This window comes from Ranitomeya imitator, chromosome 1, assembly GCF_032444005.1.
Source record: "Ranitomeya imitator isolate aRanImi1 chromosome 1, aRanImi1.pri, whole genome shotgun sequence".
Taxonomy (NCBI): Eukaryota; Metazoa; Chordata; class Amphibia; order Anura; family Dendrobatidae; genus Ranitomeya; species Ranitomeya imitator.
Window position 1 is genome coordinate 104,963,040 of NC_091282.1, and position 13,795 is coordinate 104,976,834.

At 42.5% G+C, this 13,795-nt stretch overlaps 1 protein-coding gene across 1 annotated transcript in view; it reads right to left on the reverse strand.

The window, feature by feature from the left end:
* The window catches only part of ADAMTS6 (ADAM metallopeptidase with thrombospondin type 1 motif 6), a 400,079-nt gene that overhangs the window by 104,913 nt on the left and 281,371 nt on the right, over positions 1-13,795 (reverse strand). Inside the window, exons 13-14 of the mRNA XM_069749400.1 lie at positions 9,210-9,355; positions 1,161-1,224 (exon numbers count right to left, since the gene is read on the reverse strand). Of these exons, the coding sequence (XP_069605501.1) occupies positions 1,161-1,224; positions 9,210-9,355 (210 nt within the window). The remainder of the gene's footprint in view (positions 1-1,160; positions 1,225-9,209; positions 9,356-13,795) is intronic.

Genomic DNA, 13,795 nt, shown 5'->3' on the forward strand with positions numbered 1-13,795 from the left:
CATCGCTGGATCGCATCGCTAGATCGCTAGATCGGTGTCACACACACCGATCTAGCGATGACAGCGGGAGATCCAGCGATGAAAGAAAGTTCTAAACGATCTGCTACGACGTACGATTCTCAGCAGGATCCCTGATCGCTGCTGCGTGTCAGACACAGCGATATCGTAACGATATCGCTGGAACATCACGAATCGTACCGTCATAGCGATCGAAATGTTATAGTGTGACGGTACCCTAACTTGTGCTGAGCTTTATAGTTATGCTAATACAGCTCAACTAAACAAAACGGTCACCTAAAGAGGAGTGACTGCTCCCCAGAAACCATAAATTAAGGAGACTCTTCCAGATAAGGAAGCGGATGCAACGGCCGGAGGAGAAGCTGATGCCGCTGGATCTCCCAAAACGAGTCCGGTTGCAGAAGGAGGACTCCAGTCTGGAGGAGATTTAAACCAATAAGAACTACTACACATCCACAGAGATGAGAAAATTTGAGACATAGCTCTGAGATGCTCATAAGACTATTTGGAAACACCTCTTTAAGACATGTTTAGAGGTAACAGAATGGATAAGATTATAGACTAGTACTGAGCTGTGTGGCTGTGCATCCAGCTCAGGCATAAGCTAAATTGCTCTAACTGCATCATGATCTGCTTGTCTATCTGTCTGCACTTGTTTTCTCAGTCTGTTCCTCACTAAAGTATGATAATAGGTGTAACCTAACACGTCATTGAGCTGGCAGTTCCTCTTGCTTTGACCAAGAGGGAGTTGAGCTGTATTTTACAATGGATGAGGAGTTTCAATAGATAGGAGATGGGAGAGGAAGAAGTGGCTGAAGAGGTAGAGAAAGAAGCCAATTTTGCTGATGAGATACATGACAAAAGTTGCTTTTATTTTCTTATTCTATTGATTTATGTATTTTGTTGAAAGTACAGTTCCCATATGTCCCTAGGATTCCAGCTTGTCTCTCCAATTTCTTCAATCTGTAGACATGTGTTGGCTTCAGTGTTTGATAACCTTCAAATCATCACAAGCTACAATCTTGTTCAGGTGTAGGGTTAGGTGTATATACGGTAGATATTAATGCTGCAGAAAACTGATAACTAACAATCAACCCAAAACTGACAATCCAACATAGGGAGGAAGAGTGAGGTTTACTTACATCGGTGTTACAAGAGCGGTAGCGCTTCCGTTCTCCCAGGCAATATTTTCCTCCTCCTGATGGCCTGTAAAAAGGCACTGTGCTTTACTTATGCAAGTCACATATGTTCATTGTGCCGACTGTCATACAAAACAACATGGATTTTATTTTAAGTCTATGAAAACTAATTTCTAAAAATTGTGAAAATCACAATTTGACCTTTCCTTATACTTTTTTTTCATTACCTTTTGAGCCCTGCCAGAAATAAAAGGGGAAATAGTATCAGGATAGAAGACACAGCTGTAGACAAAACATGTATAGTCGTGACGGTGATCTCATCGCATCGTGGTGATATCTAGGGTAATAGAATTCTAACGAAATAACATCTAGCCTGGCATATCACATCAAGTGTGTTAGGAGACCCTTCTTTAATTACTTTAATCATTCTGGGGGGAACACAATATTATAATGTTACATTACAGAATGTAAGAACGAATAAACCAAAATCTCACTAAAAAAAATAAAGAGAATTTAATGTAACCACAGCATGGGGAAAACAGATTTTGTAACAAATGAATATGCCATCCGTGACCCAATGAACACCATTTTTTTTCTCTACAATTAATATATCTGGAGCATCTGTTCTTGGAATGATACAAGGTGCAATTCCTCTGTTCCTCATCTAAAATATATGCAACGGCTACTACTATCTTCAAAAAGCTAAAACTATAAAAAAGAAATTAAAAAAAGTATGAAGCCAAGAAAAGTTATGCAAAGTCTATCTAATTGATTAATAATCGCACAGACAAAAAAAAGGTTATAAATACAGTTGTATGATAAACTGTTTGCCCCATTGAGATAATCAAAACAAAATGTACATATTAAACAAAGATACACAAGTAAACACAAAATGCAGTTTTTAAATGAAGGTCTTTATTATTAAGGGAAAAAGAAATCCAAACCTACAGGGTCCTGTGTGAAAAAGTGATTGCTCCCGCTTAAAACAAACTAACTGTGGTGTATCAAATCTCTGGAAAGCGGAGTTCAAATTCCCTAGACACACCCAGGCCTGATTATCGCCACACCTGTTCTCAATCAAGAAATCACTTAGATAAGACCTGCCTGACAAACTGAAATAGACCAAAAGATCCTCAAAAGCTAGACATCATGCCGCCATCCAAAGAAATTCTGAACAAATGAGAAACAAAGATACTGAGATCTATCAGTCTGGAAAAGGTTATAAAGCCATTTTCTCTTACCCCATGACGGCACTAACGAGAGAGAGGGATCCGCCCTCAGGGACAGGAAACCCACAGGTTAAAAAGGCGGGACCTCTCCTCCACGTCAGTTCGGTTTCCTGTCCCCGACGGGGATCCCACAACTCACCATCCAGGAGTCCAGGGACCATCGGGCCGAGTTCAGGCAGCGGGGGGCCCTGCCACGGTCTCAGGTGGATTCCTCCCTGAAGGCGCGTTCCGGGGTCGGCGGGCCTCGTGGATATGCGCGGAGGGGAGGCAGTGAAGAGGTTACCGAGCCTGCCTCTTCTCTTTTCAATGGAGTGGTCGGTAATAGGTAGCGGCGGCTACCTGGAGGTTTCCTCCGCCGGTCCATGAGGCGCACAGGGGGTGGTGACGCCGGTCACCGACAAGCGGCAGGACGCAGATTGCAGCGGCGGCTGCAGAAGCTCCGTCCCTCCTGTGAGCCGGCAAGTAGTGAGCGCGCGCGCGAGGTCCGGCAACTTACTGCGCAGGCGCGGGGGTCACTTCCGGGGTCGGCGCAAGGTACCTCTGGGTAAACCGGAAGTTACCTGGCGCCGCTCTGTCAGCATAAAAACCGGAAAAAAAGGGGCATACCGCTGCTCAGTAATTACCACCATGAGTGGAATAGAGCAGTCGGTGGAAGAAATTTCACAGGCCCCTGTGACAAAGAATCCGAAGGAGCGCCATTCGTCACGGAAACCTACGCAGCGCAGCAGCTCAGGATCCCAGCGCAGCAGAGGCTCTGGTGGATCCAGGAGGGAGACGGTGGTTCAAGTGGAGGAGGCATCCTCAAAGCCACAACCGGTATCTTCCTCACATTAGGAGGGTAAGTGACCTCCGTGAAAGTGTATATTCTAATAGGGGTTTATTGTTTCCTAGGGAAAGAAATGCCAAGGGAAAAGTAAACATAAAGTGTGCCCACTTTGTTCAGCAGATTTGCCAGATTCGTGGGTTAAAAAACTCTGTGCGTCATGTATTAAGAACACCATTGATGAGGAGGCACCAAGTTTCACATCTGAATTAAAAGATTTAATTAAAACCCAAGTAGCAGACGCATTAAAAAGCGTAAAAAACCGTAAAAGAAAACATAAAGAAAAATCTCCAGATTACAGCTCCAGCGAGGGAGATAGTACGAGTGGGGATTCTGATAGCTCTACAGCTTCATCATCCTCCTCCGCATCTTCAGAAAGCGGTCGCAACTGTTTCCCAATAGATGAAACGGATGCGTTGGTGAAAATGGTTAGGGCGACAATGGGTCTGGCAGATACTCGTTCCAAAAAATCTGTACAAGATCTTATGTTTAGTGGCCTGGAACAAAAGAAGTACAGAGTGTTCCCATTAAATGAAAAAATTCAAGCCCTTATAAAAAAGGAGTGGAAAAGACCAGACAAAAAAGTACTGTTAACACCCAAAAGGAAATACCCATTTGATGACCCAGCCTGCGCCTCATGGGGAAAAGCGCCAAAATTAGACGTCGCCATCGCAAAAGCCTCTAAAAAGTTCGCTCTGCCTTTTGAAGATATGGGGACCCTCAAGGATCCTATGGATAAAAAGGCCGATGTCTTCCTAAAAGGGTCCTGGGAGGCCGCCAGCGGGGGGCTAAAACCCGGTATAGCTGCTACGTGTACAGCTAGAGCACTAATGGTCTGGCTGGATCATTTAGAGACTCAATTAAAAAATAAATCCCCGAGAGAGTCTATACTAGACTCCGTGTCAGCGATGAGAGGGGCCGCTGCATATTTAGCAGATGCCTCAATAGACTCAGTTAGACTGACGGCAAGATCGGCTTCCTTCTCAAATGCGGCTAGGAGAGCATTATGGCTAAAGTGCTGGCCGGGGGACCTGCAAACTAAAGCTAAGTTGTGTTCCATTCCGTGTGAAGGTGAATATTTGTTCGGTCCCACCCTAGACGATGTCCTCGAAAAAGCGGTTGATAAAAAGAAAGCCTTTCCGGGATTCCTAAATCAATCTTATAGGCGGCCCTTTCGAGGAAGGAGGTTCACACAAAGACGCCCCCCAAAAAATCAAAAGGAGGGGTGGGAAGACAGAAAATTCAAAAGAGGAGGTTTCATGTTCAACAAGCCGGATAATAAAAAACAGCCACAATGAGGGTGTGCCCCAGGTAGGAGGGAGACTGACCCACTTTCTTCCAACCTGGGAAAAAATTTCTGGAAGTGCCTGGACTCTAAACATCATAAAGACGGGCCTAAAACTAAGCTTTCACACAATGCCACACAATCAGTTTGTGGTCACACCACGAAGAAAGTCAGAGATCGAGCAGCTGAGCATCCAGAGAGAAGTTCTCAGTCTTCTGGAGAAGAAAGTCTTACAGGAAGTTCCACAACAGGAAGAGATGAGGGGGTTTTATTCTCCGCTCTTTCTTCGAACAAAACCGGACGGAACTTTCAGAGTAATTATAAATTTAAAACAACTAAACAGATACCTGGTAATAGAAAAATTCAAAATGGAGACAATAAAATCATGTGTCAGATCCCTTATCCCGTCTTGTTTCATGACTGTAATAGACTTAAAGGACGCATACCATCATGTGCCAATCCATCCGGATTTCCGGAAATATCTCAGGGTTGCAGTAATGATACAAGGGGAACTGAAACATTACCAATACAAGGCTCTTCCGTTTGGTCTAGCCATTGCCCCGAGAGTATTCACAAAATTAATGGCGGAAGTAATGGCCCATATAAGGGAACAAAACATATTGATTGTGCCTTATCTGGACGACCTCCTAGTGATGGGCAGTTCCTCTCTACATTGCAGCCAGCAACTAAACAGAGTGATGGTAGCCCTATCGAATCTAGGATGGTTTTTGAACCTGGAAAAATCCAGGCTTATCCCATCTCAAGTACAGTTGTACTTGGGGATATTAATAGACTCAACAAAGCAAGAGTGTCGTCTGCCGGAAGAAAAAGTATCCAACATGATACATCTAGTGAATCAGTTGAGTATCTCTCCTCTGATCTCTCTAAGGAGAGCCATGTCCATACTGGGGTCAATGACATCCTGTATCCCAGCGGTACAGTGGGCTCAGAGCCACTCGAGAGATCTCCAGTGGGAAATACTAGAGGCGGTATCCCACGCAGGAGGAAATTTAGAAAAGCAATTAAAAATATCCTCTCGGACAAAAACTTCCTTAGCTTGGTGGACAGACCCGTCCAATCTCAGGAGGGGGGTTCCATGGGTATGGCCGGTCTCGATAATCCTGACCACAGACGCAAGCCCTTGGGGGTGGGGGGCCCACCTAAACAGGCAAATTGCCCAAGGTCCTTGGTCAGTAGAAGAAAAAGACCTTACTTCAAACATGAAGGAGCTTTTAGCAGTTCAGTACGCCATCAATCATTTTTTAACTTCCCTCCGTTCCCACCACGTGAGAGTACTGACGGACAACAGGGTGGTAGTAGCATATTTAAACCATCAGGGAGGGACGAGGTCTCAATCCCTAATGAAAGTGACAAATTTCATCATGTCACAAGCAGAAGCCAACTTGTCCTCCCTGACAGCCCTTCACATAAAAGGGTCAGAAAATCAAACTGCAGATTTTCTAAGCAGAACCCAATTAAAACAGGGGGAATGGGAGTTAAATACAAGTATATTCAAACGCATAGTGGATCTTTGGGGGGCCCCGGATATAGATCTATTTGCAAACAATCAAAATTGGAAAACGGAGGCCTTCTGCTCGATAGATCCTCGGGGGAGTCCAGTGGCTATAGACGCGTTGTTAATTCCATGGAAATTCCATCTAGCTTATGTATTTCCTCCGATAGCTCTAATTCCCTTAGTCTTGAAGAAAATCAGGGAAGACAGAGCCAAAGTGATACTGATAGCTCCGTTCTGGCCGAAAAGAGTATGGTTCCCATGGCTACGCCTAATGTCCATAGCGGATCCATGGGTACTCCCAGATATCCCAGACCTTCTGCATCAAGGGCCAGTGAATCACCCTCAAATAAAAAGTTTGCACATGACGGCCTGGCTTTTGAAAGGGAACTATTAACAAAAAGGGGGTTTTCTTCAAATCTAATTTCTACCCTGCTGGCCAGTAGAAAACCTATAACTACCAGAGCCTACGGCAAAGTCTGGAAAAAGTTCCTCTCCACGTCAGGAGTTATCCTATCAAATCAGATGCCAATTCAGGAAATCTTAGAATTTCTTCAAAAAGGTTTAGAGAAAGGCCTAGCAACAAATACTCTGAAGGTTCAGATTGCAGCATTGGGTGCCCTTTACAACCAGGATTTGGCGGGGAATCACTGGGTAAAAAGATTTGTTAGAGCATCTACTAGGTCCAGACCAGTTATACATCTCACCGCTCCTCCCTGGGACCTGAACCTAGTCCTTTCAGCACTAACTAATGCGCCGTTCGAACCTTTATCTCAGGCTTCACTAAAAATAATATCTTGGAAAACCTGTTTATTGGTGGCCCTAACCTCAGCTCGCAGGATTAGTGATCTGCAGGCCTTATCAGCCTACCCACCTCTAACCCAAATATTAGATGACAGAGTAATCCTCAAAACTGACCTTTCTTACCTTCCCAAAGTGGCGTCAAAATTCCACAGATCTCAAGAGATAGCGTTACCATCTTTTTGCCCCAATCCAAAAAACAAAAAAGAGGAGGCTCTACACACTCTAGATGTAAAGAGATGTCTAACACACTATCAGCCACAAGGGAGTGTAGGAAAGGGAGGGCTCTGTTTGTCTGCTTTCAGGGACCAAATAAGGGTCACAAGGCATCGAAAGCCACGTTGGCGAGGTGGGTAAGAGATGCCATCAAGATGTCATATACCTCTTCCGGAGAACAAGCTCCGGACACAATTAAGGCTCATTCAACCAGGTCGGTGGCAACCTCTTGGGCTGAACGTGGTGGAGCATCAATAGATCAAATATGTAGAGCAGCCACTTGGTCTTCCCCCTCTACATTCTTCAAGCACTATCAGCTTAATCTATCTTCTCCCTCAGACTTAACTTTTGGTAGGAGAGTTCTTGAGGCAGTAGTCCCACCCTAAAATTTTTCATTCTTTGAAATTCTCTCGTTAGTGCCGTCATGGGGTAAGAGAATATCGTAGTTACTTACCGATAACGGTATTTCTCTGAACCCATGACGGCACCTGTATATTCCCTCCCTTCACGTATGGGTGTCCACACTACTTATAAATTAAGTCACGAGGTGTGCATAAAAAAAAAAAAATGTGTGTGTATATATATATATATATATATATATATATATATATATATATATATATATATATATATATATATAGAGGAGCTTATATAAGTTATACAGTTATATTTTGTTGTGTAAAAATAACCAATTAAGTTACAGCAGAAATTCCCTGCAAGGCTCTGTAAACCAACTGAGGTGGAGAAGAGGTCCCGCCTTTTTAACCTGTGGGTTTCCTGTCCCTGAGGGCGGATCCCTCTCTCTCGTTAGTGCCGTCATGGGTTCAGAGAAATACCGTTATCGGTAAGTAACTACGATATTTAAAGCTTTGGGACTCCAGCGAAACAAAGATGAGTGGGCCCAAATTCCTCCAGAAAGTTGTAAAAGACTCACTGCCAGTTATCGCAAACGCTTGATTACAGTTGCTGCTCCCAAGGGCGGCCCAACCAGGTTTAGGAGCAATAACTTTTTCACACAGGGATAAAGGCCTTCATTTATAAACCGTATCTCGTCTTTACTTGTGTTATCTTTGTCTAAATATACATCTGTATTTACCACCCAATAACCCAAACCATAATCAGTGTTTAACAATGCTTATCCAATACTTTTTGACAAGTCCTCCATAATATATATATATATATATTGCTTGCTGTAATTCCAAAATGGTATAATTTATACAAGACCTCCAGTCACAGTGGTATGTTAGGTCATGATAATAATGTCAACTGAATAGGTTGTAAGACCAAGAGACAAGCTTATGAGCACAATAAAGAACAAAATTATGTAGAAACATACTGTATGTGCCCCTCTTTTCCCCCCCGTTTCTTTTTCTTCTAGGTCAATTGAATCAAAGCCTGTGCTCTATATGATTTCTGATAAATTCTATGGTATGATTTAATTCCTTTTGACATTGTGAATGTGACTACACATAGTTTAATATAAATATATTTATTTTTATCCTATACATGCAGATTTCCTTGAAAACGGCTTGTATGCTGAAACATTAGTATTATATGTCCGTTTCTTCATATGTCGGCTTTGAATTCATTTTTTTTCACTTCAATTGTGATGAAACGTTATTTTTCAGTGGCAAAGATTATTTTTTTCCCAAGAATCTGATTGTAACACAGTTCCTTCAAGTGCACCTATCCTTCTAAGGTTATGTGCACACGGTCAGTAAACGCTGCAGGTTGGGCGCTGTGTACTTCCGCAGCGTCCATTCAGCAGCGTCCTGATGTTACAGCATAGTGGACGGGATTTCAAGAAATCCCACGTCCACTATGCATCCAGAGACACCCGTGGAGACGGACAGGCGCCTTTCCAGACCGCAGCATGTCTATTTACGAGATGTGAGCCTCCGCAAGATAAATTTCCCCCGTACAATGTATTGGGAGCAGTGATTCCGCACGGTTCAGTGAACACATGTGGAATCACCTGCGTTCAATAGCCGGCAGCTCTTAGGACGCAGCGGACATGTGCTGCATACAAAGCGCTGAATACTGAACATCTGCACATACCCTACGGAGCGAGAAACCCTCCAAATACTTGTAATGTAAACAGTAAAATTATAACATACAAAAATAAAACATACAAAAGGATACAAATGTTTCTTTAGGTTGGCTCAGGCTTACTTTAGTTACTTACGCTGGACTGTCACAATGTCTTATAGATGACGAGACCCCTCCACCACAGGTTCTGGTGCACTCTCCCCACAATGACCATGGACCCCAGTCACCATCTAAACTTTTAGGCCAGGTTCCAAATGTTACACATTCACCTTGATAACACCACTAGAAATAAATAGACCAGAGAAGACATGAGAAATTTTCTAACACTAGTAAGAAAAAAGCTACATGCAGACAATGCTACATTATAACATTTCTAAAAATGCCAATAATTACATATCACACACCTGATAGTAAAATAAAAGAGTAACATTTCTCACATCGTATATTAAAAATACGCTAGCTGATTAAATCCTTGAATCCTTATATAAGCAATACACATCTTAAGGACTTCTATGATCAGCTAAGGGGTTATATGCGTTGGATAGTCCCTAATTATTCATCGGGACCTTCATAAATAAGATGAGCAGTTTTGATCTCCAGCGATCAACTGTACAAAAACCTGCAGAAAAAACTGAATTTTGCTGCAGCACCACCGGAGGAAAAAAAGTATTACTCAGTCAGTGCCCATCAAATCAATAGATTGTCCACGTATTGTATAACAGGACAAGTTCTCCAGAAGAAGAGAATCTTAACCACTCTTCGTTCTGGCCAAGAGAAAGGTCCTGTCCCCTTTCTATTACCTTCCTAATAGGGCACACAATTTATTTTGCTCCATTTTAAATCAATAGGTCTACCATTAAATATAGTACCAATTTTGGCAATGTGGTTTCTACAGGTAAAACAATTAATGTGAAAACATCAAGGTACAATAATATATATATATCTTTATTTTTATATAGCGCTAACATATTCCGCAGCGCTTTACAGTTTGCACACATTATTATCGCTGTTCCCGTTGGGGCTCACAATCTAAATTCCCTATCAGTATGTCTTTGGAATGTGGGAGGAAACCGGAGTACCTGGAGAAAACCCACGCAAACACAGGGAGAACATACAAACTCTTTGCAGATGTTGTCCTGGGTGGGATTAGAACCCAGGACCCCAGCGCTGCAAGGCTGCAGTGCTAACCACTGAGCCACCGTGCTGCCCAATATAATTAAGTGTGGCAAAACCTTTCAAGGGTTATTCTGGCTGGACAACTTCTAGATCTGTTGGTGTCCATCCACTGTGGCCACCACTGATTGCAGATACAAGGCTCTTTTATCCCTAGAATGGAGCAGACGTCGATAACTTCTTCTAACCAGTATAACCCTTTAAAGTTTACACTAAAGGAACGTATCAATTCAGATTCCCGTTAAGTAATGTAATTGTTCCTTTTCCAGGTGGTAACCAAGATAAAGGCTTCAGTGGATCCCGGTTTTATTACTGGCATATACAGTACAGACCAAAAGTTTGGATACACTTTCTCATTTAAAGATTTTTCTGTATTTTCATGACTATGAAAATTGTACATTCAAACTGAAGGCATCAAAACTATGAATGAACACATGTGGAATTATATACTCTTTAAATGAGAAGGTGTGTCCAAACTTTTGGAAGGAAACTGGAAAACCTGGAGAAAAAGCAATCAAACTTGGGGAGAACATACAAACTTGCAGATGTTGTCCTTGGGGAAATCTGAACCCAGGACCCCAGCACTGGTACAGTAAGACACCATGTAGGGCCAGTATTTTTTCTGACATCTTCAGCATTCAATACACTATTCTCTATAAAAACAAATTATTTTTTTTCACAGCGTCATGCTGACTCCACATTTTCCGGCACCTCTGGATTCTCTAAACCAATTTTCCGACTGTTGACTCAGTTTAATTGGATCTGCTGCAATCAGTCAATGGTTTGTTTACAGAAAACTCCTTTTTAGAAAGTAAAACAGAACAGGGCCAAGTGTTGTGCCAATTAATTAAGTAAATGAGCGTTACAAGTTGAGTCAGGTGTTGCAAGACATTACTAAGCTGGATCCGCATTCTGTGTCATACCAACAACTGTTCTTGCTAATGGTGGAGTCATACGGGACAAAACAAGCCCCATCTACTTTCTCTCCATTCACAATCTACTCCTGACATTTCCTTCAAAAACTAAGTGGCAGGTGTGAAGAGTGAAGACCCCTAAGCTTGTAACTCATTAGCAGAATGATATTATAGGCTAGGGTCAGAGGGTCGTAGATTCTCTCACCTGAGAGAATTGGGCCAATTATGCAAATGACACTCTGATCAAACTATGATCAGAGTTTGATCCGAGTATCAGCATAGTTTAATCCGATTTTCTTGGATGACGAGAAGATAGAGAAAAAAATTCCCTCTCTTCTCCATTGTGCCAATGCGTGGAAATCAAACTACCTTCATAAATCAACCAAGTGACGTCTGATATTTCCCACGCACCAATAGGCTTGAATGGGTAAGTCCGATTTCAGAGTTGCAGTATGCTGCGAGATTTTTTTCCACTGACAGGTGGTCAGTAAAAAAAAAAATTGTGCATCAACACTGCCCCATTGATTAACATTGGTCCGAGTGCTAACCCATAAAAAAAAAATCTGTCAGCACTCGTGTGATTTAGGAGCATGAGAGAGCCCATATAAAAGAGACTCTACTGAATGTTTAGGTCTCACGTAATTGCCCATGTGTATTCTGTCTCAATATGGAGCCAATTTTTATAAAGCGGTATGTCTGGCCCTATTAAAATGTGTTAATTACCATATTTTTGAATTCTTGCTATTGGTACTTTTTTTGTTGCTGTATTTTTAAGCCCAAATTAAAATGGAGTATTAATCAGACCTACTATAAACAGGAAACACATTTATAAGTTCATGAATACAAATACTAATTTTGCTGTAAAAGAAAAAAAACAAAAACGAACAGCACCACAATTTATGTGTGGTAGAGGCTGTGGGTCTTCCGCATTGAGAAATATACAACCAATGACAATAGTCGATAGTATGCATTTCTATATTGATCACACTATTTGGAAAGACTTGTTTCATTAGGTCAAGATATCTTGGATACTCACACATGCAATAACTGAAATAAATACAAAAAGTAATAAAATCAGTCAATGGTACTTTAAATATCTAACGCAATATTCTATACATTAACCCAGCCTCTCGATCAAATGGTCCATTAAGGTAACATTTTCTTGGATCACCTATTCTTCCATTAAGTCTTGTTTTCCACAAAAACTTGGAAATGAAATTGATGATTCTTTCGTAACTCCAGATATACAAATTTGTAGTGGTTATATGAGAATTGAGGGATTTTCCAGCTTGGCATAGTAAGGCATTGAATCCAACTTTTCTTACCTGGAGATTCACATTCAGCTTAGAGAGGCTTGCGAGCCTCACCCAGACTTCCAACCACCCCAGAATAGGGATATTCTGCTTTGGCCCCCCTAAAGGTAGCGACATCTAAAGCCTTCATTAGCGGTATAATGATAGCCAAAACGTTCCCACATAAATCACACTGCGGCAGTTTACTTACATCCAGGAATCCCTACCTTACTCCAATTTGGTATTGTTGCATCAAACTCTCCCACCACATTATCACATCCAGCTTCAAGCAACCTAACTTGTCGGACGATCCTATCCCCAGATCACTATTTTGCCAAAGGATTGCTGCTGGATCCGTTCTTACAGATCACTTACTGGACATTTGACCATAGCCCAAGTTCAGCATATGGGCATCCAGATCTGCTCTTTTGTCTGGGGCTACTCACACTAGTCACCACCTGGAGAGCTGCTCTTCGTAGCTGTCTGCTAGACTTTAGGTACCTTCACACAACGATTTTGTTAACGATATCGTTGCTTTTTGTGACGTTGCAACGATATCGTTAACAAAATCGTTATGCGTGACAGCGACCAACAATCAGGCCCCTGCTGGGAGATCGTTGGTCGCTGGGAATGATCAGGACCTTTTTTTGGTCGCTGATCACCCGCTGTCATCGCTGAATCGGCATGTGTGACGCCGATCCAGCGATGTGTTCACTGGTAACCAGGGTAAATATCGGGTTACTAAGCGCAGGGCCGTGCTTAGTAACCCGATATTTACCCTGGTTACCATTGTAAAAGTAAAAAAAAAAAAAACACAGTACATACTCACGTTCCGATGTCTGTCACATCCCCCGCCGTCAGCTTCCCGCACTCACTGTGTCAGCGCCGGCCGTAAAGCAGAGCACAGCGGTGACGTCTTTCCCCTGATCGTTGGTCGCTGGAGAGAGCTGTCTATGTGACAGCTCCCCAGCGACCACACAATGACTTACCAACGATCACGGCCAGGTCATATCGCTGGTCGTGATCGTTGGTATGTCGTTTAGTGTAACGGTGCTAATACAGCAAGTTTGCAGAAAGCCACACATCATGGGCCTGCAAGTCACATGTGGCTCCCGAGCCATAAATTGGGGACTCCTGTACTAAGGGAACATTCACAAATTTTCTTTTTCAGTTTACAAAATGGACAGACAATGGATCCTTAGAGTTTAACAAAATTAGTCATTCATAAGTTTTTTTAATGGATGCATGTCTCCTCTTCCCTAAATATCTGAGTGGAAGTGGTTCTCAACTTCTCTGTGGTTGTCTTCTTGAGGACCACGCATAGTTGGCCAACAAGACTAAAT